Below are 22,454 nucleotides of genomic sequence, written 5' to 3'. Positions count from 1 at the left end.
GTGTGTGTGTGTGTGGGTGGAGTACTGACTAATCAGTAATGATTAGTAATACATGTGTGCTGTTTTATGTCAAACACTTTTTGTAGCTATGAGAAATATCAGAATGAGCTTTACTAATGACATGATTCTTATCAAAACGTTGTTTACTTTGGCTCTCTTTCAATCTATGGTTCTGTATTGGAAAAAACAAACTACACCAACTTTTTTGGTTTTATTCCATGTCATTTACATAAGGCTCATTGGTCATTTTCATTTCTCAACATTCATATTCCTCTACTATGTATCATGTAAACACACAAACACTGTAGACACTCAACATATCACTGAGGTCACTTTATTTTAAAATCACAGGCACATTTTCCCTAATAATACTGCCAACTGTAGGAGATTCAAATGTTATGACTGACAAACACATGCTGATTGGTTATTGACAGTCAAGACAGAGTTAAGTTGGTTTACAGTTACTCGAAACTTATTCAGACACTTATTCTGCATTTTTTTTTCAGTGGTTTGAATGACATCCAGTAGATCCACAGCAATGTATCATACATGAAATCAGCCTGAAATTGCGAGTATCTGTCTGCAGTCCAGACACTTATTCAGCTAAAAAAAAAAAAAAAAATTGTTCATTTTTTGGTCAAAATGTGTTTTTTTTTTTCTTCCAAGGAGATGATTAATATAGGTTTTGACTGATAAAATTGGGCTACAGCTCAAATCGGGCTGAAATGGGGGATATCTGTTTGAAATTCTGTCCAGATACTTATTCAGTTACCAGTTACTTATTCAACAATTTTTATTTTTGGTTTGAATGACATCCAGTGGATCCACATAGATGCCTAATAGAGGAAACTGCAATTATCTGTCCAGTCCAGACACTTATTCGGCTGGAGAAGAAAATGGTTATTTTTTGGTCAGAAGACAATTTGGTCAAAGGAGATAATTAATATAGGTTGTGACTGAAAAAAAAACTGGGTTACAATTGCAAATTGGGCTGAAATTGATAATATCTGTGTTATTTGACAGTTTTTTTTGTTTGTTTGTTTGTTTGTTTTTTGGATGAATGACATCCAGTGGATCCACAGAGACACATAATAGAGGAAATTGGACTGAAATTGCGAATATCTGTCTGAATATCTGTCCAGTCCAGACAGTTATTTTCAGGTAAAACCTATATGTCATATCACTGGACCAAATTAATGCCATTCTAACCAAAAAAAAAAATGAAGGAATTTTTGTTTTCATCATAAGTGTCTGGACTGGACAGATATTCACAACTTCAGCCCCATTTTCTGTTGTAAACCATTTTTTTTTTTCAGTCAAAACCTATATTAATCATCTCCTTGGATAAAGCAATACCATTTTGACAAAATAAATCCATAATTTTTCATCCGATTAAGTGTCTGGACTGGACAGATATTCGCAATTTCAGTTTTCCTTTGGATCCACTGGATGTCATTCATCAAATCAAATCGAATCAAATCAATTTCATTTATATAGCGCCAAATCACAACAAACAGTTGCCCCAAGGCGCTTCATATTGCAAGGCAAAGCCATACAATAATGACAGAAAAACCCCAACTGTCAAAACGACCCCCTGTGAGCAAGCACTTGGCGACAGTGGGAAGGAAAAACTCCCTTTTAACAGGAAGAAACCTCCAGCAGAACCAGGCTCAGGGAGGGGCAGTCTTCTGCTGGGACTGGTTGGGGCTGAGGGAGAGAACCAAAAAAAATTCATCCAAAAAAAAAAAGGCCTAATAATTGCCTGAATCAGTTACTAGTAACCAGTCACCAACTTCACTCTGGTTTGTCAATGATATGTTCATCGCAAAAAAAAAAAAAATAAATAAAATAAAAAATGCATTGACACAATAACAACTGACTGAAATATGACATGAGAGCAACATTGAAGTAAATCAGCCTCTGACCTCTTCTGACGAGTGTGTTTGCAAAAAACAAAAACGCGTCAATTTCTGTCAGATTTATGTGTAAAATATCAGTACACTGACTCTTACACAGCTAACAAGGATGTCGTGTTCGGGTCTAAGTGGTTTCAGTGGGTTTTTGCTGCTTTTTGAAGCATTTAAGAGAGAAAAAGCACAGAGCAGTGCCTCCCGCGGCAGTCGTTCGGGGAGAGTTGAAGCTTTTTTTGACTAAATGCGGAAAGCTTCCGAGACCAACACAACGTGCACATGTACAGACACCGCTCCGCTGTCACTTCCGTTTGTTTATTGTACATACATGTTGGTCCAGGTGGGAATTTCATCCATTTATTGTCGGAGAGAAAACACAAGTAACCCGACAAATCAGACTGCAGCGAGAAGCGGCGGGATGGATTGAGTCTCCACGGTTCTCATGGAGGCTTCAAGTACAGCCTCCTGCTCCGGAATCTCCAACAGTCCGTCAAACTCTCCTTGTGCTTTGCAACGTTCAGAGACGACAAATGGCAGAAGAAGCTCCAGCTGCCGCCGCTCCGGCTAAGGTTCCCAAGAAGAAGCCTGCCAAAGCCAAGAAGGTGGGCCCCAGCGTTAGCGACCTCATCGTTCAAACTGTGACGGCGTCCAAGGAGCGGAAAGGTGTGTCTTTAGCTGCCCTCAAAAACGCTCTGGCTGCCGGCGGCTACGACGTCAAGAAGAACAATGCTCGTGTCAAGGTGGCCGTCAAGAGTCTGGTGACTAAAGGCAAGCTTGTCCAGACCAAGGGCTCCGGGGCGTCCGGCTCATTCAAGTTGGGCAAAGACACCAAGACTAAACCGGCTGCCAAGAAAAGTGCTCCCAAAGCTAAGAAGGCCGCCGCCAAGAAACCAGCAGCGGCCAAGAAACCCAAGAAAGTTGCAGCAACAAAAAAGCCTGCGGCCGCTAAGAAGTCCCCGAAGAAGGTGAAGAAGCCTGCAGCGGCAAAGAAAGCAGCCAAGAGTCCCAAGAAGACACCCAAGAGTCCGAAGAAGGCCACGAAAAAGCCCGCTGCAGCCAAGAAAGCTCCAGCAAAGAAGGCCGTCAAACCCAAAACTAAGAAGGCAGCACCCAAGAAAAAGTGAGCTGTCAATCATGTCTTACAAAAGGCTCTTTTAAGAGCCACCCACATTACTGAAAGAGTGTTAACTGTGTAATTTGAGCCACATCATAAACCCGTAGTAGCAAAAGTGATATAGAAAAATTCTATGCTACGCTTTTTTTTCGGGGGAAAAAAATGTAAGCGCCACGTTTTAAAGGCTCGCTGTTTGACTAGTCACAGCCACAAACACTGGCGTTATTACTCTGAAATATATCCATAGAAGGCTTCCACATATCAACAATTACAATAAATACAGATATGTGAAAAATAAGTCAAAGTGCATTTATGGATGGTCTGTCTATGTATATTTTATGATTTTACATTGATGACTCGATTTGTATTTGCTTTTAGCACGTTGAAAGCTTCGAATTGCTCTTGTCCAATCAGCGACAGCGCTCCCTTTTCTTGCACCAATCACCTCTGGCGCCGCTACGGCGGTGCCTTTATAAGGCCGGTGTGCGCTCTGAAGAAAACACATTTTCGCTTTCGTGCAAAGAAGGCTGTCGGTAAAACATGGCAAGAACCAAGCAGACGGCTCGTAAATCAACCGGTGGCAAGGCGCCAAGGAAGCAGCTCGCCACTAAAGCAGCCCGTAAGAGCGCTCCTGCCACCGGCGGCGTGAAAAAGCCTCACCGCTACAGACCCGGTACCGTGGCCCTCAGAGAGATTCGTCGCTACCAGAAATCCACCGAGCTGCTGATCCGCAAGCTGCCCTTCCAGCGCCTGGTGAGGGAAATCGCTCAGGATTTCAAGACTGATCTGCGTTTCCAGAGTAGCGCTGTGATGGCTCTGCAGGAGGCCAGTGAGGCTTATCTGGTCGGCCTGTTTGAGGACACCAATCTGTGCGCCATCCACGCCAAGAGGGTCACCATCATGCCCAAAGACATTCAGCTGGCTCGCCGGATCAGAGGAGAGAGGGCTTAAAGTGTGCTGAGAACCATAACCACACAAAACGGCTCTTTTAAGAGCCACTGCAATGACATGAGAGTGTTCCCGTGTGTGTGTATATATATATATAAATGAGTTATTTTCAATATAAAGAACGTGTAGACTTGACACAGTGAGCGCAAGCTCTTTAGATGAACGTTGTTTTGGCGGTGTCTTTTGAGACATTAACATTGTGTATATATATATTCACATTGAAAAGTGTTATTTTAATATAAAGAACATAAGTTTGACAGAATGAATTGCTTCTGCTCACCCCCTTTTTGGTCACGTCACTGTGGAATTGTTTTGTATATCAGTTTTTGTTATTGACGAGTTGTGTGCCAAATAAATAAGTTCAAAAGTTCAACATAATTTGTTTAATTTTGGAAGTGAGGCTCAACATTGGGTTGATGCGCTGCTTCAGAGGAGGGAAGCAGACGCCCGCATCATGAGTACTTGGTAGTTAGCCACGCCCACCGTGTGATTCTCAGCAGATGATTGGTAGACCACCCTTTCGACAAGTCCTGCATATGGTCCTTCACTCTCTCAGTGGCCCCGCCTGCTGCAGTTCAGCAAGCAGCCTGTTTTGTGATTGGTCGGGCACAAAGTGTCCTCCGCCGCTCGGAGGGCATATAAAAAAGGCTCTGTGCCGCTCGGCAAGTACTTTTTCTCTGCGCTTTAACAGCAAAGGATTAGAGCGAAATCATGAGCGGAAGAGGCAAAACAGGCGGTAAAGCCAGAGCCAAGGCGAAGACTCGCTCCTCTCGTGCTGGATTGCAGTTTCCAGTCGGTCGTGTCCACCGTCTGCTGAGGAAGGGCAACTATGCGGAGCGTGTGGGTGCTGGAGCCCCCGTTTATCTGGCGGCTGTGCTCGAGTATCTGACCGCTGAGATCCTCGAGCTGGCCGGCAACGCTGCTCGGGACAATAAGAAGACTCGTATCATTCCCCGTCACCTGCAGCTGGCTGTCCGCAACGACGAGGAGCTCAACAAACTGCTGGGCGGAGTGACCATCGCTCAGGGCGGCGTGCTGCCAAACATTCAGGCTGTTCTGTTGCCCAAAAAAGCCGAGAAGCCCGCAAAGTCCAAGTAAACTTGTTCATTCAGCTGGTACAGGCTGGACCCCAAAAAGGCTCTTTTCAGAGCCACATCACTTGTCCTTAAAGAGCAACATTCTACACTCCCCGTGTGATATACATTTTTTTTTTCCCAAAACAGTTCACCTGAAAGATCTGATGGAGAGGAAGTTATGCAGTCAAATAATGCAATATATGCTCCACCCAGATTAATTATCAAATCCAATAATGACAAATTAAGAGCATGATTTCCAATTCAAATAATTATGCCATTATCTTGAGCAGCATTATTGCAAAAAATGATCATTATTCTAGTCAAAGAAAAACAAGCTTTGATGAGCTGTGACCTGCAGGTTGGTTTTAAACCAGGAGTCTCCACTTCTTGATGCACTTAAAGTAAAGAACAGCAAACTATTTTCAAAATTATAAGCCAGAAATATTATGAGTCATTCCATGAGAATGCTTAGAAATGGACTTAAATATTTTCACATTTTTTACCAAATTGTATTATTCGTATCTATATCATTCAGCATTATAGACATATTTGACTATCACAAAAATATTTTCCCATGTCAGGCATTAGTTTGATTATTATTATTATTCAGTCGTCATTTCAAAATGTGGTCTCTGTTGTTCTTCAACCCTGTTATGTACACTATGGAAGCTATGTGAAGATGGTCATTAAATGTATTTTTAAAGAATTTTTTTTTTTTTTTTGTAATGCCTTTAGATACCGCATACATACGATTGATGGCAAGACAAAGATGTACAACTATTGTATTCCATTTTGTGAAGAAAAATGCGGGAAGTGCCTCCGGGCAGCTTTGGTGTCATTTGGTGTAATATAAACAGTGACTTTAATGTATTGATGGCAATTTTGAAGCCTCATGAACCAATGAGCCACTGCAACACAACTGGCTGAAAATTGATACACTGCTTCGACGCGTTTGATACAGTTTGAAGGGTGACATCTGCTGGATTGCTTTGAGAATTACCTTGAGTGAGTGTCCTGACAGACAGATAGATAGATAAATACTTTATTCATCCCCTGTGAGGGGAAATTCATCTGCCCGAGAGCATACATACACAATTCATCCATACAATAAAATACCAATAAATAAGACAAATATAAAAACACATGGAAGTAAAACTACATTGACAAGAAGCATTAAACAATCTCATGGTGGCCGGGACATGATCTTCTATACCTCTCAGTCCTGCATCTCATGGAGAGGAATCTGTCACTGTGGTTGCTTTTCTGAGCAACCACAGTGTCGTGTAGAGGATGAGATTTGTTGTTAATAACGGAATTCATAATACACTTCAACCTACACTCTACCAGTTCACCCACAGAGGCCACCTCCCTCCCATCACTGACACACACTTCCTGACAAATTTGTCCAGTCTGTTATTGTCCCTAACAGACAGGCTGTTCCCCCAATGTTGTCATGAATTACTGTTTGCATTAATTCATGACTGATGTGGTTCTATGTATTATTGTGTCTTTTTATTGTAATAAATAGTCCCTACAGATGCACACATAATGGTTATGAAAGCCTTTATTGTACACTATATGTCAATTTGTGTTATCATTCCTCAAACTATATTTGGATAAAATGTGACGGGAAAAGTGAGAAAGACGTGCTTCTGCAACTGGTGCTTATGTTGCTGTAATTTGTAAATTAGAATAGAGGGAATAGGAGACTGTGATTGTGCAACTTTCAACAATTTTTATTAAAAAAAAAGAATAATTTCAAAGGTGCTGGCCTTTAATCAGCTCCTCTTCTGCCTCACCACCTCTCCAGCTTTGGAGAAGACCCACTCGCAAGGCACTGATGTTGCTGGCATCGACAAATTTTTTTTGCCATTCTCTGTAATTTGGGATAGACTGCGACTCGTGTCAACCAGTGTTTGAGCCGGTCTTCTCCTCTGGAGGTGGGTATCTGTTGGGTCAAACCTTTGTAGTAAAGCCCTGAAGGCTTTGCTGTCCACTATTTTAGTCTGTTTTGGCTGTTGATTCGGAGGAGGACGGGAAAGTGAGCAGGGTTGGGAAAAAGTGGAAATGGGGAAACGTGGTCGTTCTCGGGAGAAGGAGGGAGACAGGGTGGTGAAAATGGTGAGAGCTGAAGAGGAATTTCGGGTCATTTTCAAGTTGAAAAACCAGGAGGAGGGTTTAGTTCCATGAATCCACTTAAAGTTGCTGAGTCTCTGAGGTGTGTTGAGGAAGGATTTGACGCTCGGATTCTGCGTAATGGAGCAATGCTACTGTTGTGCAGAAACATGGATCAAGTCGGGCACAGCAATGAACGTTAGAACAATATTGGGGAAGAAGGTGGAAGTGGTCATTCCTGCAAACAAAAATGTGTTAAAAGGTGTAATATATGGAGTGTGCGCTGACATATCAGAGGACAAACTTAAGAAAAATGTAAGAGGGGGAACAGCAACAGATGTAAAGCGGTTTAAATCCAAGGAAGGTGGGCCCAAAAATACCCGTGCTGATTACTTTTAATGGCAGTTTTCTTCCAGCTCGTGTCTTTATTGGATGTTTGTCTTTTCCAGTCAGGCCCTATCAGAGACCTCCTTTGTGGCTCTTCTCTCGCCAGACGTCTTCTATCTTCGAGCCTGCCCACACGTCACCTTGTGTATAATTGACATTCCACCATATTGTTATTGTCTGTACGTCGTTGTGCGATTCACAACATTAAATTGTTACTTTTTGGCTTATCCATTGTCCGTTCATTACCGCCCCCTGTTGTGGGTCCGTGTCACGACACTTTCACAACACATATGGCTTCCAATAAAGAGTGTGGTCACTTTTTGAAAGCAAGACAAGTTCAGGAGGTCAGAGATCAGTGTAAAATCTCTTATGCAGAAGCATTAAAGAAAGTGGAAAGGTTAGAGGACTCAGGCCTGTAGGTGATCTGATGATGCCCAGGCAGCAACTTCCTCATGTTCGCTCGAGGCAAGAAATTGTAATTAACAAGGAGGCCCTTCTTGCATTTATGGTTGATGTGATCTATGGTGCTCGGGAACAGAAGTCCAGATCTGATGTTATTAAGTTTGTGTCTGAAGCAGCAGTGAGGTTTCTGGGAGTCAAGGATTATTCCCCTCAGTCACTGCATGAGTATATGAGGGCGAGTCAGGAGCTCATAGAACAGGGATCAAGCAATCAGCCTGAGAGAGAGGATGAGGAGGAGAAGACATGGATGATGGTGCTCTCCTCAATGATATTGATGATGTTTAATTTCCTTATGATGTTTTGCATCCTCCAGTGGAACGCAAGGAGTCTTATAGCTAACAGACAGGAATGTAAGAAATTAATCCGTGACATTTAAGTTAAACCTGATTTTTTTTTTTTAATGAGTTCAGGAAACATGGTAAAAGCCTCACCTGGATTTTGTTGTCCCAGGATACATATGTCTGTGTAAGGACAGGTCTGATCAATCAGGTGGTGGGTGTGCAACTTTTGTTAAATTAGGGATCCAGTATAAAGTCTGTGAGCTTGAACTTTCTCTTGAGTGTCTAGTAGTTGAAGTGTGGAGTCATAAGGGAAAACCAAGTTTAGTTAATTTTTATAATCCTTGTAAACCTTTAGTCCTGGCTGAACTTGAGGAGTTACTAAATAAGATTACTGCCCCTGTTATCTGGGTAGGCAACTTTAATATCCATAATCCTCTGTGGGGAAGTCAGGTAAGGGATGGGAATGGTGCTGTGGTAGAAGAGTTGTTGGATAATTGCAGGTTAGTGGTTATGAATGACAGCAAACCAACTCGATTTGACATAAATTCTTTTAAAATGTCCTGCCTTGATTTGATTCTTGCTTCTCCAGCCCTAGCTCGAGTGGGTGAGTGGGATGTCCAGAGGAATCAATCTGTGGGAAGTGACCATTTTCCTGTTTTAAGTCACTTTGGAAGATCTTTAATAGAGGTCCAGGGGATTTAAGTAAAATGGTTTGATTGTGCTCGGGCAGAATGGGGTAAGTTTAGGGTAGAAATTGGAAATAGTTTAGGAGACATTAATGGTGAAGGTTCTATTGATGAATTTAATTATTCCTTAAGTAAAATGATTTTTAATGTGGCTTTACGGACAATTCCATGCAAGAGGATCCCAAAGGAATGGATAATAGTTCCGCTCAGTGGAACAGAGATTGTGACGAGGCCGTGAAGGAAAGGAAACATGCATTTAAGATTTTGCATGAAAACCCCACTCAGGACAACAGTATCAACTTTAAATGTTGTAGGGCAAAGGCAAGGAAAACTATAAAAGATGCTCAGAGACAGTGCTGGAGAACTTATTGTGGAACCCTGGGGCCAGGTACCCCAGTTTGGCAGGTCTGGTCTAGAATTCATAAAATGTCAGGGACAATGGTGAGGTCATTAATGCCAGCTCTGTCTGATGGGCATCAGGAAGCAGTTACTAACCTAGAAAAAGCAAATGTGTGTGTCAAAGTCTTTCAAGAGGTACACAACTCCAGGTAACTAGGGAATTATGGTGTTATGAGGAGGGAAGAAATCTTGAAAGCTGAAGGGTGGAAATTAAATCATGTGTCTTTAGAAACTGTTTTTATAATGCCTTTTTCTCTTTGAAGGAGCTCAAGCAGGCAATTCAATCAGGAGCAAATTCCACTCCTGGTCAAGACAGAATTAGTATAAGTTGCTTAAACATTTAGATGACGTAGCTTTGGAGGAGGGTCTGGCCTTGTTCAACTATGTTTGGGAGAAAGGTTCATTAACTAAGGTGTGGAAACATGCTGTTGTGGTTCCTGTCCTGAAACCAGGGAAAGGACCCCTCTTGCCCTTCATCTTATCAGCCAAAAGCTTTAACAGCTGTTTTATGCAAAGTTATGGAAAGAATGGTGACTAAAGGTTAGTTTATTTTCTTGAAATTAATGATTTTTTGTGGACTATCAAAATGGGTTTAGAGTTGGTAGGAATTCTATGGACTCCATTTCAGTGTTAGATCAAGATGTCAAGAAAGCCATTATTAATAAAGAAGGTGTGACTGCTGTGTTTTTGGACATTGAAAATCAATCAATCAATCAATCAATTTTTTTATATAGCGCCAAATCACAACAAACAGCTGCCCCAAGGCGCTTTATATTGTAAGGCAAGGCCATACAATAATTATGTAAAACCCCAACGGTCAAAACGACCCCCTGTGAGCAAGCACCTGGCTACAGTGGGAAGGAAAAACTCCCTTCTAACAGGAAGAAACCCCCAGCAGAACCAGGCCCAGGGAGGGGCAGTCCTCCGCTGGGACTGGTTGGGGCTGAGGGAGAGAACCAGGAAAAAGACATGCTGTGGAGGGGAGCAGAGATCGATCACTAATGATTAAATGCAGAGTGGTGCATACAGAGCAAAAAGAGAAAGAAACAGTGCATCATGGGAACCCCCCAGCAGTCTACGTCTATAGCAGCATAACTAAGGGATGGTTCAGGGTCACCTGATCCAGCCCTAACTATAAGCTTTAGCAAAAAGGAAAGTTTTAAGCCTAATCTTAAAAGTAGAGAGGGTGTCTGTCTCCCTGATCTGAATTGGGAGCTGGTTCCACAGGAGAGGAGCCTGAAAGCTGAAGGCTCTGCCTCCCATTCTACTCTTACAAACCCTAGGAACTACAAGTAAGCCTGCAGTCTGAGAGCGAAGCGCTCTATTGGGGTGATATGGTACTACGAGGTCCCTAAGATAAGATGGGACCTGATTATTCAAAACCTTATAAGTAAGAAGAAGAATTTTAAATTCTATTCTAGAATTAACAGGAAGCCAATGAAGAGAGGCCAATATGGGTGAGATATGCTCTCTCCTTCTAGTCCCCGTCAGTACTCTAGCTGCAGCATTTTGAATTAACTGAAGGCTTTTTAGGGAACTTTTAGGACAACCTGATAATAATGAATTACAATAGTCCAGCCTAGAGGAAATAAATGCATGAATTAGTTTTTCAGCATCACTCTGAGACAAGACCTTTCTGATTTTAGAGATATTGCGTAAATGCAAAAAAGCAGTCCTACATATTTGTTTAATATGCGCTTTGAATGACATATCCTGATCAAAAATGACTCCAAGATTTCTCACAGTATTACTAGAGGTCAGGGTAATGCCATCCACAGTAAGGATCTGGTTAGACACCATGTTTCTAAGATTTGTGGGGCCAAGTACAATAACTTCAGTTTTATTGAGTTTAAAAGCAGGAAATTAGAGGTCATCCATGTCTTTATGTCTGTAAGACAATCCTGCAGTTTAGCTAATTGGTGTGTGTCCTCTGGCTTCATGGATAGATAAAGCTGGGTATCATCTGCGTAACAATGAAAATTTAAGCAATACCGTCTAATAATACTGCCTAAGGGAAGCATGTATAAAGTGAATAAAATTGGTCCTAGCACAGAACCTTGTGGAACTCCATAATTAACTTTAGTCTGTGAAGAAGATTCCCCATTTACATGAACAAATTGTAATCTATTAGACAAATATGATTCAAACCACCGCAGCGCAGTGCCTTTAATACCTATGGCATGCTCTAATCTCTGTAATAAAATTTTATGGTCAACAGTATCAAAAGCAGTACTGAGGTCTAACAGAACAAGCACAGAGATGAGTCCACTGTCCGAGGCCATAAGAAGATCATTTGTAACCTTCACTAATGCTGTTTCTGTACTATGATGAATTCTAAAACCTGACTGAAACTCTTCAAATAGACCATTCCTCTGCAGATGATCAGTTAGCTGTTTTACAACTACCCTTTCAAGAATTTTTGAGAGAAAAGGAAGGTTGGAGATTGGCCTATAATTAGCTAAGATAGCTGGGTCAAGTGATGGCTTTTTAAGTAATGGTTTAATTACTGCCACCTTAAAAGCCTGTGGCATACGATTCACTGTGGAACGAGGGACGACTAGTTAAACATCACGATGCAGGTGTTACAGGTAGAATGTTCTATTGGATCAATCAATTCAATCAATTTTTTTTTTATATAGCGCCAAATCACAACAAACAGTTGCCCCAAGGCGCGTTATATTGTAAGGCAAGGCCATACAATAATTATGTAAAACCCCAACGGTCAAAACGACCCCCTGTGAGCAAGCACTTGGCTACAGTGGGAAGGAAAAACTCCCTTTTAACAGGAAGAAACCTCCAGCAGAACCAGGCTCAGGGAGGGGCAGTCTTCTGCTGGGACTGGTTGGGGCTGAGGGAGAGAACCAGGAAAAAGACATGCTGTGGAGGGGAGCAGAGATCGATCACTAATGATTAAATGCAGACAGAGCAAAAAGAGAAAGAAACACTCAGTGCATCATGGGAACCCCCCAGCAGTCTACGTCTATAGCAGCATGGATGAAGGATTTTCTTAATAATAGGACTATTCAAGTTAAAATTGGGGGTGATCTCTCTGAAACTGTTGATGTCATTAATGGAAGTCCTCAAGAGTCAGTTATTAGTCCTGTCCTCTTCAACATCATGATCAGTGATATATTTTTGAAAGTGCCTCCTCACTTTGGGAAGTCTCTGTTTGCAGATGATGGAGCTCTCTGGAAGAGGGGGAGAAACATGAAGGTTCTTTTCTGTCAAATGCAAAAGGCTCTGGACCAGGTTGTTCAGTGGGCAAATGACTTGGGTTTTAGAATTTCCTCTGCCAAAAATAAATTTATGATCTTTGGGAATAAAATGAAAATATTCTGTTGTACGATTGCCCTGTAGAAAGAGTTAACATATTTAAGTTCCTTGGTCTGTGGGTGAATGAAAGGCTGACATGGAAAGGTCATATAGGAAAAGTTGTGAATAAGTGTGTAAAAGTGATTAACATTATTCGTTGTCTGGCTGGGAGTTACTGGAGCGCTGACAGAGATACTTTGACAATGATGTCGACAGAAAGCTACCAATTAATAGCCCAATGATGCTCCAGTGTCACAGACTAAATAAAGATATCTCCCTGCACACTGGCCGTTCCAAGCAGTTCATTCCTGGAAACCTGCGTGAGCAGATTGCAAAAGAGCTGTGTGAAGGCAGGATGGAACCAGCTGTATGGAGGTCAGTAAAAGCAGCAGTGGATGTTGGAGATCCTGAGCCAAGTCACCTACCTAATTTGGCCACCCTGCAGAAAGCCAAACAACAGAAAAGTGATCTGGATTTAGGGGACAAAGATCCTATTATATCTTTGCAATTATTAAAATGTAGTGCACATCACAGTGGGACCATTAGAGATATTGGACTGGATAAGTTTTACTGTCACTACTGGAGTCAAACTCAGCTGCATGTAAACAAGACATTGTCTAAGAGATCTCACGCAACAGTGTGTGTTGATGCAACTGGCTCAGTTGGAGACTGATATGTTTGTGTCTCCAGGAAGATTACATGGGCCAGAATGAATCTTTTGTGGATACAATGAATTATTTTACCAAAAATATAATGGGGTGGTGAATGGTGGATGAGGTGTGTGTGTGTGTGGGGAGTGTGTGCAATATACGTATATAAAATGCAGGCTGTAAGGTTCACTGGGGTGAAGCTGAGACAGTGGGGGTGCTGTAAAGTGTGTAAATATTGGACTATTCTGACATGTTAGGCCCACTGGGGTGGGAGTGGGGAGTGGGGGGGGGGGGGTGGCTTCTTGTTCCTGCAAGATCAGATTTTAAAGTACTGTTATTAGTTTATAAAATCGTTCATGGACTTGCACCTCCCTATCTGGCTGACCTGGTAAGCCCTTATGTACCAGCTTGGGCCCTGCGTTCTCAGGGTGCAGGACTTCTATGTGTTCCCAGGGTGAATAAAAAGTCTGCCGGTCACAGAGCTTTCTCCTACCGTGCCCCAACTCTGTGGAACGATCTCCCGGCACACATTCGGCAGTCGGATACTGTGGAGATTTTTAAGTCACGTTTAAAGACTCATTTGTTTTCTCTCTGTTTTATCATTAGTATCATGAAGTGTTTTTATTCTTGTATTCTTTTATGGTTGTCTTTCTTTTATGGTCATTTTTTTTGTGTGTTTTAAATTTTTAATTGTTTTTTGTGTGAAGCGCCTTGAGACAATTTTATCGTGAACTGGCACTATATAAATTAATAAATTTGAAATTAATAAATTTGGTATGAGCCCTGATATGAGCCCTGGCCAGTGAATCTCAAAGTGAAAAAAAAAAAAAATATATATATATATATATATATATATATATATATATATATATTCATACCATTTTCCTTAAGCAAAAACTGAAAACGGGTCCCACAGACCCAAACACCTTACGAGGGTTAAGCAAAGCAATACTTCACTACATAGCCAGCACCACGAGGGGGCGTTTGGGAGCGACGCCCCCTCACGTCATCAACCTCGCCCCCTCAGATGTTAGAGTTATCAAAAAAATAAAAAAGAAAGAAAAAGAAATACTGGAGAAGATAGCAAAATATTAGTTATTCAATAATATCACGTATTTAACAAATAAACCAAATTAATTAACTAAAGTAATTAATTTGAAAACAAACGGATATGGCGTGTGTCCCTCGTGTGAGGGTTGCGCTTGTCAGTGCGGCAGAGGGCGGTGCGTTTCCAACGCGTCGTGACGTCAAACGCGTCGCTTCGGAAGCGGCAAGGGGGCAGATATTGCTACGTCACACTCTGGCTGTTTCCACAATCTGAAAAAAGTTCAGCGATCGCCATCTTGAACTTCGGTCGCCTGAACCACAAAAAAAACTTTAAAAAACAGCAGTAGAACGGTTCACCCTTCACCCTGCTGGGCGAAGCTTTTTTCAGCTACTTTTCGGAGTGACACCGACCGAGGGAGGACTGTCGACTTGGTGGGATATCGATCGAACCGCGACAGCGGGCCAACCCGCACGGAGAAGCCGGCCTTCAGGCATCATCACTGTTAGAGTGATCCAGGCCGCCGGGGTGATGGAGCAAACCCACTCAGTCCAAAATCTCCCACTTTTTGGATATATGCGAAGTCCCAGTTTGCCCAACGGAGGTTAGTTCTGCAGCTTTACTGAGGTGAGAATAATGTAAAAATAAAACGTGACGTTTACTGAACTGTGAAGGTGTAATGATCGGCTAACGTTAGCTTAGCCTTTTAGCACAGTTGATCTGAGTGAACACTTTAATTTGTAAATGGTTCAGTCTTTTTTATTTTTACCAAATAAAGCTACAGCTTTTTCAGACACCACAAAAGCTCAACTTTAAATAACTTATTTTTTCGGGCGTTTTTTCCATCGTTTTTTGCCGTTTTCCCCCCTTTTTTATGTATAAACTGTTTAGTGTTTCATTATATTTAAAGAAATATTTTTATTTGTCCCATTCAGGAACATTTGCTGTGCAGACAACCAAACTTCCATTGATGAGCTGAACACCACGAAGTCCAGTCGAAAGAAAACATCTCTGCTTTTCAGCAAAACCACCAGAGTTCAAAGGTGCAGAAGAGACCTTCATCTGGTCCAGAGAATCCAGCAGAACACCTGCTTCTAAATAAAGGCTCTTTGAACAGCAACTATTTTATTATTTTTTAAAAAGCTGTTTCATTTTATATTTTAACAATAAATGAACGGATCATTAAAAATGTCCACGAATCAAAGTCAAAAGACATTTGCACAAGTAGAAGCTCTCCACTTATTGTGCTCAAATTCATATTTTAGAAATGACTCTGTCCTGATAACATTAAAGGCACTTACATATTTTGGCGAAATTAGAAGTTTAAATGACTATTAAAAAAAATTCATCATGAGGTTTGTCACAGAAATCCTACTTTACAATCACACTGCAGTCACTGTTAAATTATTTCCTTTTGCATTTATAATAAACATTTGTATTTATTTAGTGTTTGTTTTTCTGGTTGAAATGAGATATAAATAATCTACCAGACTTAAAAAATATACAAGTTTCCATGTTATTTTATTTGTCTAAAAATAAATGTCGGAGGTTCCTTATGTTAAACAAGAAATGATCTAATATGAAATAACAGGTGGTTTTAATTTACAGATGAAAGGTTTCTAAATAATCATTTATTGATTTATTTAGCTATTTTAATTACAAGTGTTCTAAACTTTTTTTTAACATTAATCAGAAATTTTGAGGTAACAAACAACAAAAAAACATTTCCAATGATTTTTCTTCAGAAAACTGCTCTCTAAATGAGCAGTCCTGTCACACGTTAATGTTTTGTACAGATCAGTGGTTTCTGCCACGAGTCTTCCGTGTTTTGGCCCAACGCGTAGCTCCTCTTGGACAACACAAAGGTACATCACAGCTCAGAGTGTCAAAAGTTGGCGCACCTCATCTCGACAGAACACCGGCTCTGTGTGGTATGCAGGAGATCACTTGACTGAGGGTCTATACGTTCAAATAATTAAAAAAAATACTGTCATCACTCTTTACTCTTACTCAGTCAGTCTCTTACAACGCTGTAGCCTAAATACACAAGCTTTCCAGGAGCGCACCCAAGGGCATAGGTTTGGTCTCAGCTTTGGTAGGGACAATACCACCCCCCCCGGCCCCCCTGCCCACCACCACCACCCCCTAACCCACTCATACCATTAGACGCACAAGTACAGCATAATACATAACATATGACGACATAATGCTGAAAAATTTAACACTTTATTTACATTATTAAGTGTGTAGGCAAACAAACAAATAGCTTAAATAACAAAATTGCACCCAAAATCACAAATCTATTCTATAGGCCTACACCTGAGAGAACAAGACAACCAAAAAAATACTTGTGGAGCTAACAAAAAAAAAAAAAAAGTTTTTGCAACCAAGATGTATAATCTATTCTGTTCATCAATAATGCAGTTGTAGATATCTGGCAACCTAATTTGCCCCCCCCCCCCAAAAAAAAGGGCTTTCCAATGATATATGGTGTATTACGGTAAGCGTAAGCCAGTGATGTCATAACGCAGAGGAAAAACACGGAAGTTTCACACTAGTGCGCCGTTGATTCTCATGTTTGTGACTGATTTGAGAAAGTCAGAATGACGACTTAGTCTTAGTTTCAGGCAATAAATGGGAAACGAAATGCCGAAGCGGTGAATAGCTACACTGCATTGGCTACTAGGAAGTGTTGAGATGAATTCTAACCTCAATCTCTCCCTGCTGGGTCACATCTCTCTCCGTCTCCTCCTCCTCTTCACTCTCCACCACCTGTGCTCTCGATGCCGGTCCCGGGCTAGTTTGAAATGACGGACCGGCAGCCCCACTACCCGAACCCGAGGTCGAGCTTGTGGTTTTAAACATATCTGTGATTTTGGCACATTTTGCTGCGTCGTCTTTTAATTTCTGTTTTCTTTTTTCCTTTTGCTTCTCAGCTCCACTCTTTTGCTTCTCCATTTTGGGCACAGCTCTCCGGTCTCCACTCGAGCTCGGACCGAATAGCCAAAACTTTGAGTGATGACTTGAGTCAGGTGGGGGCCTGTAGGGAGGGGCGGGCCTTCGAGAACCAAGGAATTTCATTGGACTAGCCCAATGTGCCTCAGGAGAAGCATCCAATAGGCCTCTATGTGTCATTTTTTTACCTTCGCAATCAATAAAAAATATAATTATATACATATATTTTTTAATGACAGACCTGAGGGGGCCCAAAATGTGCGAGGGACCGGCGGGATTTGCCTGGTACGCCAGATAAGCAGTCCAGCCGTGGTAACCATACAATCTAAGGAGATGAGTTCTTTCATAGGACAGTGGGCGGCTCATAAAAGAGCCTTTTTTTTTTTTTTGATGAATGACATCCAGTGGAGACGCATAATAGAGGAAATTGGACTGAAATTGTGAATATCTGTCCAGTCCAGACTCTTAATCAGCTGAAAATGTATTTATTTATTTTGTCAGAATGGCATTATTTCATCCAAGGAGATGACTAATATAGGTTTTGACTGAAAAAAATTGGGTTACAACAGCAAATGGAGCTGAAGTTGCAAATATCTGTCTGAATATCTGTCCAGTCCAGATACTTATTATGACGGATAAAAAATCCTTTGGATTTTGGTTAGAATGGTATTAATTTGGTCCAGTGATATGAGTTATAAAGGTATTACTTGAAAAGAATTGTCTGGACTGGACAGATATTCAGACAGATATTTGCAATTTGCAGTTGTCCGCAGGGTGGCTGGACGCTCCCTTAGAGATCGGGTGAGGAGCTCGGTCACTCGGGAGGAGCTCGGAGTCGAGCCGCTGCTCCTCCACGTCGAAAGGAGTCAGTTGAGGTGGCTCGGGCATCTTTTCCGGATGCCCCCTGGACGCCTTGCTGGAGAGGTGTTCTGGGCACATCCCATTGGGAGGAGGCCACGGGGAAGACCCAGGACACGCTGTAAGGATTACATCTCTCGGCTGGCTTGGGAACGCCTTGGGGTTCCCCCGGAGGAGCTGGGGGAGGTGTGTGTGGATCGGGAGGTCTGGGCGGCTTTGCTTGAGCTGCTGCCCCCAAGACCCAAATCCGGATAAAGTGGAAGAAAATGGATGGATGGATGGAACTGTAACCCATTTTTTTCAGTCAAAACCTATATTAATCAGCTTCTTGGACCAAATTAAAGACATTCTGACCAAAAGTAACTTTTTTATTTCTTTTGCAGAATAAGTGTTTGGACTGGATTGGACCGATACTCAGATATTTGCAATTTCAGTCCAATTTCAGTCCAGTTTCCTCTATTATGCATCTCTGTTGATCCACTGGATGTCATTCATCCAAAAAAAAACAACAAAAAACTGTTGAATAACTGAATAAGACAGATATTCACAATTTCAGCCTGCTTTGCAGTTGTAACACAGTTTTTTTTCAGTCAAAACCTATCTCCTTTGACCAAATTAATGTCATTCTGACCAAAAAATAAACATTTTTTCTTCAGCTGAATGACTGTCTGGACTGAACTGGACAGATATTCGCAATTTCAGTCCAATTTACTTTATTATACATCTCTGTGGATCCGCTGGATGCCATTCAAACCAAAAATAAAAATTGTTGAATAAGTAACTGGTAACTGAATTAGTGTCTGGACAGATATTCAAATATCCCCCATTTCAGCCCCATTTGCAGTTGTAGCCCAAATTTTTTCAGTCAAAACTTATATTAATCATCTCCTTGGAAGAAAAAAAAAAAAACCATTTTGACCAAAAAATAAACATTTTTTTTTCTGCCGAATAAGTGTCTGGACTGGACAGATATGCAGACAGATATTCACAATTTCAGGCCAATTTTCTATATGATGCATTGCTGTGGATCTACTGGATGTCATTCACATCATTTAAAAAAAATGCAGAATAAGTGTCTGAATAAGTTACGAGTAAGTATAAACCAACTTAACTCTGTCTTGACTGTCAATAACCAATCAGCATGTGTTTGTCAGTCATAACATTTGAATCTCCTACAGTTGGCAGTATTATTAGGGAAAATGTGCCTGTGATTTTAAAATAAAGTGACCTCAATAAGTTGAGTGTCTACAGTGTTTGTGTGTTTACATGATACAGACATAGTAGAGGAATATGAATGTTTAGAAATGACATGCTTATGTAAATGATGTGGAATAGAACCAACAAAGTCTGTGTAGTTTGGCTTTTCCAATACAGATTGAAAGACACAAAAAGTGTTTGACATAAAACAGCACACGTATTACTAATCATTACTGAACAGTCAGTACTTTATGTGTGGTGCAGTTCTCTTTTTAAAAGTGACAATTCCTTAAACATGTGTGATCTATCAATAGTATGACTGCTGCTGCTATTGGTGTTGACAAAGTGCTGTTGGACTATTTTCACTTTACACACCAACTTCACTTCGCAATTCATTTATCAGTATGTGCTGATGCTGTGGACATCACACTACACAGTTGCTCTAAACCAGGGGTAGGCAACCTGTTCCAGAAAGAGCCATGAGGGTGCAGGTTTTCTTTGCAGCCACTGACTCCACCAGGTGATTTCACTGATTAACTGATTCCCTCTGCTCAAAGTGATATTAATCAGTAAAATCACCTGGTGGAGTCAGTGGCTGCAAAGAAAACCTGCACCCTCATGGCTCTTTCTGGAACAGGTTGCCTACCCCTGCTCTAAACTGTTCATCACATTTCATATAACGTGTTTGTATTACTATCCAGCATCACGTATGAATGATAGAAATACTAAAGACAAACGACTGTCTGTACACAACACAGAAACTTTGCACTCTTGCAGACGTGTGTGGCTCTTAAAAGAGCCGTTGGTTTGATGGTGAAGGCGCACATCAGTTCACTTGGAGCTGGTGTACTTGGTCACAGCCTTGGTGCCCTCGGACACGGCGTGCTTGGCCAGTTCACCGGGCAACAGGAGGCGCACGGCGGTCTGAATCTCCCTGGATGTGATGGTGGAGCGCTTGTTGTAGTGAGCCAGACGGGACGCCTCGGCAGCAATGCGCTCAAAGATGTCGTTGACGAACGAGTTCATGATGCTCATGGCCTTGGAAGAAATGCCCGTGTCGGGATGGACCTGTTTAAGCACTTTGTACACGTATATGGCATAACTCTCTTTCCTACTCCTCTTTCTCTTATTGCCTCCTTTACCGGCCGTTTTGGTTACCGCTGTGTTGGAACCTTTTTTGGGTGCTGACTTCACTGATTTGGCCATGGTCCTCCCCTCTGTATTTACACGAGAGGAATTGAGAGTTCGACTCCGAGAACGGCTCATTTAAAGACACTGCATGCAAATTTACCTGTGGGACTCCCCGTGTGTGATTGGTGGACGGCGTTAGGGGAGGAAACATTGCTGTGAAGCTCGTTTGCATGAGAAGCTTTTGTCCAGACCACAGTCGCCACACAAGAGTGAGGGTTTAGCCTCTTCCGCTCATGATTTCGCTCACAGAGGAAAATTACTGGCTGAGTTGCACAAAACCTTTTTTATATACTTTCCGAGCGGCAGAGGACTCTTTGTGCCCGACCAATCACAAAACAGGCTGCTTGCTGAACTGCAGCAGGCGGGGCCACTGAGAGCGTGAAGGACCATTGGTAGGACTTGTCCGAAGGGTGGTCCACCAATCATCTGCTGAGAATTACACGGTGGGCGTGGCTAACTACCAAGGACTCATCATGATGTGGTCGTCTGCTTTCCTCCTCTGAAGCCGCGCATCAACCCAATGTTAAGCCTCACTTCCCAAAGTAAACAAATGATCACAATGTTAAATTATATCTTAATGGCCAACATCGCAACAACGCTCATCAAGCTTGCGCTCATTTCGTATGTTTTGATGTCTCCTTATGATTTTTTCATTTTTTAAATACACACACACACACACAAAGTAACACTCGTGTGGCATTGCGGTGGCTCTTAAAAGTGCCGTTTTTTGTGGGGATGGTGCTCTCAACTGATTAGACAAGAGCAATTCGAAGCCTTCGATACGCTTGTTACCAATCGCAAATACAAATCGAGTCATCAATGTAAAAACACTAGTATGCAAATATAAACCATCCATTAATGCACCTTGTCCTTTTTTATTTTATTTGAAGTGTTGATAATATGTGAAAGCCTTCTCTAAATATTTCAAAGCGTAATAACGCCAGTGCTTGGCTTTCGTGCAAGACTGACGAACCAAACAGCGAGCCTATAAAAGGGTGGAGTAAACGGGTTTTTTTAACCCCCCCCCAAAAAAAAGGTAGATTTTTTTTGCAATTAGGCAGAGAATTTTTGCATTACTTTTGCTACTCCGGGTTTATGATGTGCCTCAAATTACACAGTTAACACTCTTTCAGTAATGTGGGTGGCTCTTAAAAGAGCCTTTTGTAAGACATGATTGACAGCTCACTTTTTCTTGGGCGCTGCCTTCTTAGTTTTGGGTTTGACGGCCTTCTTTGCTGGAGCTTTCTTGGCTGCAGCGGGCTTTTTCGTGGCCTTCTTCGGACTCTTGGGTGTCTTCTTCGGACTCTTGGCTGCTTTCTTTGCCGCTGCAGGCTTCTTCACCTTCTTCGGGGACTTCTTAGCGGCGGCAGGCTTTTTTGTTGCTGCAACTTTCTTGGGTTTCTTGGCCGCTGCTGGTTTCTTGGCGGTGGCCTTCTTAGCTTTGGGAGCACTTTTCTTGGCAGCCGGTTTAGTCTTGGTGTCTTTGCCCAACTTGAATGAGCCGGACGCCCCGGAGCCCTTGGTCTGGACAAGCTTGCCTTTAGTCACCAGACTCTTGACGGCCACCTTGACACGAGCATTGTTCTTCTTGACGTCGTAGCCGCCGGCAGCCAGAGCGTTTTTGAGGGCAGCTAAAGACACACCTTTCCGCTCCTTGGACGCCGTCACAGTTTGAACGATGAGGTCGCTAACGCTGGGGCCCACCTTCTTGGCTTTGGCAGGCTTCTTCTTGGGAACCTTAGCCGGAGCGGCGGCAGCTGGAGCTTCTTCTGCCATTTGTCGTCTCTGAACGTTGCAAAGCACAAGGAGAGTTTGACGGACTGTTGGAGATTCCGGAGCAGGAGGCTGTACTTGAAGCCTCCATGAGA

The 22,454-nt window shown here is 42.1% G+C and overlaps 5 protein-coding genes across 5 annotated transcripts; 3 read left to right on the top strand and 2 right to left on the bottom strand.

The window, feature by feature from the left end:
* Positions 1 to 2,328: 2,328 nt before the first annotated feature.
* LOC117529004 (histone H1-like) lies at positions 2,329 to 3,087 on the top strand. The gene has a single exon (XM_034191697.1). It carries the CDS (start codon positions 2,441 to 2,443, stop codon positions 3,032 to 3,034), a length of 594 nt encoding a protein of 197 aa, XP_034047588.1. The 5' UTR covers positions 2,329 to 2,440; the 3' UTR covers positions 3,035 to 3,087.
* Positions 3,088 to 3,399: 312 nt separating this feature from the next.
* Positions 3,400 to 3,975, top strand: LOC117529012 (histone H3). Its single transcript, XM_034191705.1, has one exon. It carries the CDS (start codon positions 3,565 to 3,567, stop codon positions 3,973 to 3,975), a length of 411 nt encoding a protein of 136 aa, XP_034047596.1. The 5' UTR covers positions 3,400 to 3,564.
* Positions 3,976 to 4,645: 670 nt separating this feature from the next.
* Positions 4,646 to 5,070, top strand: LOC117529015 (histone H2A-like). Its single transcript, XM_034191708.1, has one exon. The coding sequence runs from the start codon at positions 4,684 to 4,686 to the stop codon at positions 5,068 to 5,070; it is 387 nt and encodes a 128-aa protein (XP_034047599.1). The 5' UTR covers positions 4,646 to 4,683.
* A 15,096-nt stretch (positions 5,071 to 20,166) lies between these two features.
* Positions 20,167 to 20,616, bottom strand: LOC117529010 (histone H2B-like). Its single transcript, XM_034191703.1, has one exon. The coding sequence runs from the start codon at positions 20,599 to 20,601 to the stop codon at positions 20,227 to 20,229; it is 375 nt and encodes a 124-aa protein (XP_034047594.1). The 5' UTR covers positions 20,602 to 20,616; the 3' UTR covers positions 20,167 to 20,226.
* A 956-nt stretch (positions 20,617 to 21,572) lies between these two features.
* LOC117529005 (histone H1-like) lies at positions 21,573 to 22,454 on the bottom strand. Its single transcript, XM_034191698.1, has one exon. It carries the CDS (start codon positions 22,360 to 22,362, stop codon positions 21,769 to 21,771), a length of 594 nt encoding a protein of 197 aa, XP_034047589.1. The 5' UTR covers positions 22,363 to 22,454; the 3' UTR covers positions 21,573 to 21,768.

This window comes from Thalassophryne amazonica, chromosome 17 (genome assembly GCF_902500255.1).
Source record: "Thalassophryne amazonica chromosome 17, fThaAma1.1, whole genome shotgun sequence".
NCBI classification, from domain to species: Eukaryota; Metazoa; Chordata; class Actinopteri; order Batrachoidiformes; family Batrachoididae; genus Thalassophryne; species Thalassophryne amazonica.
This window is presented reverse-complemented; position numbering and strand designations above follow the sequence as displayed.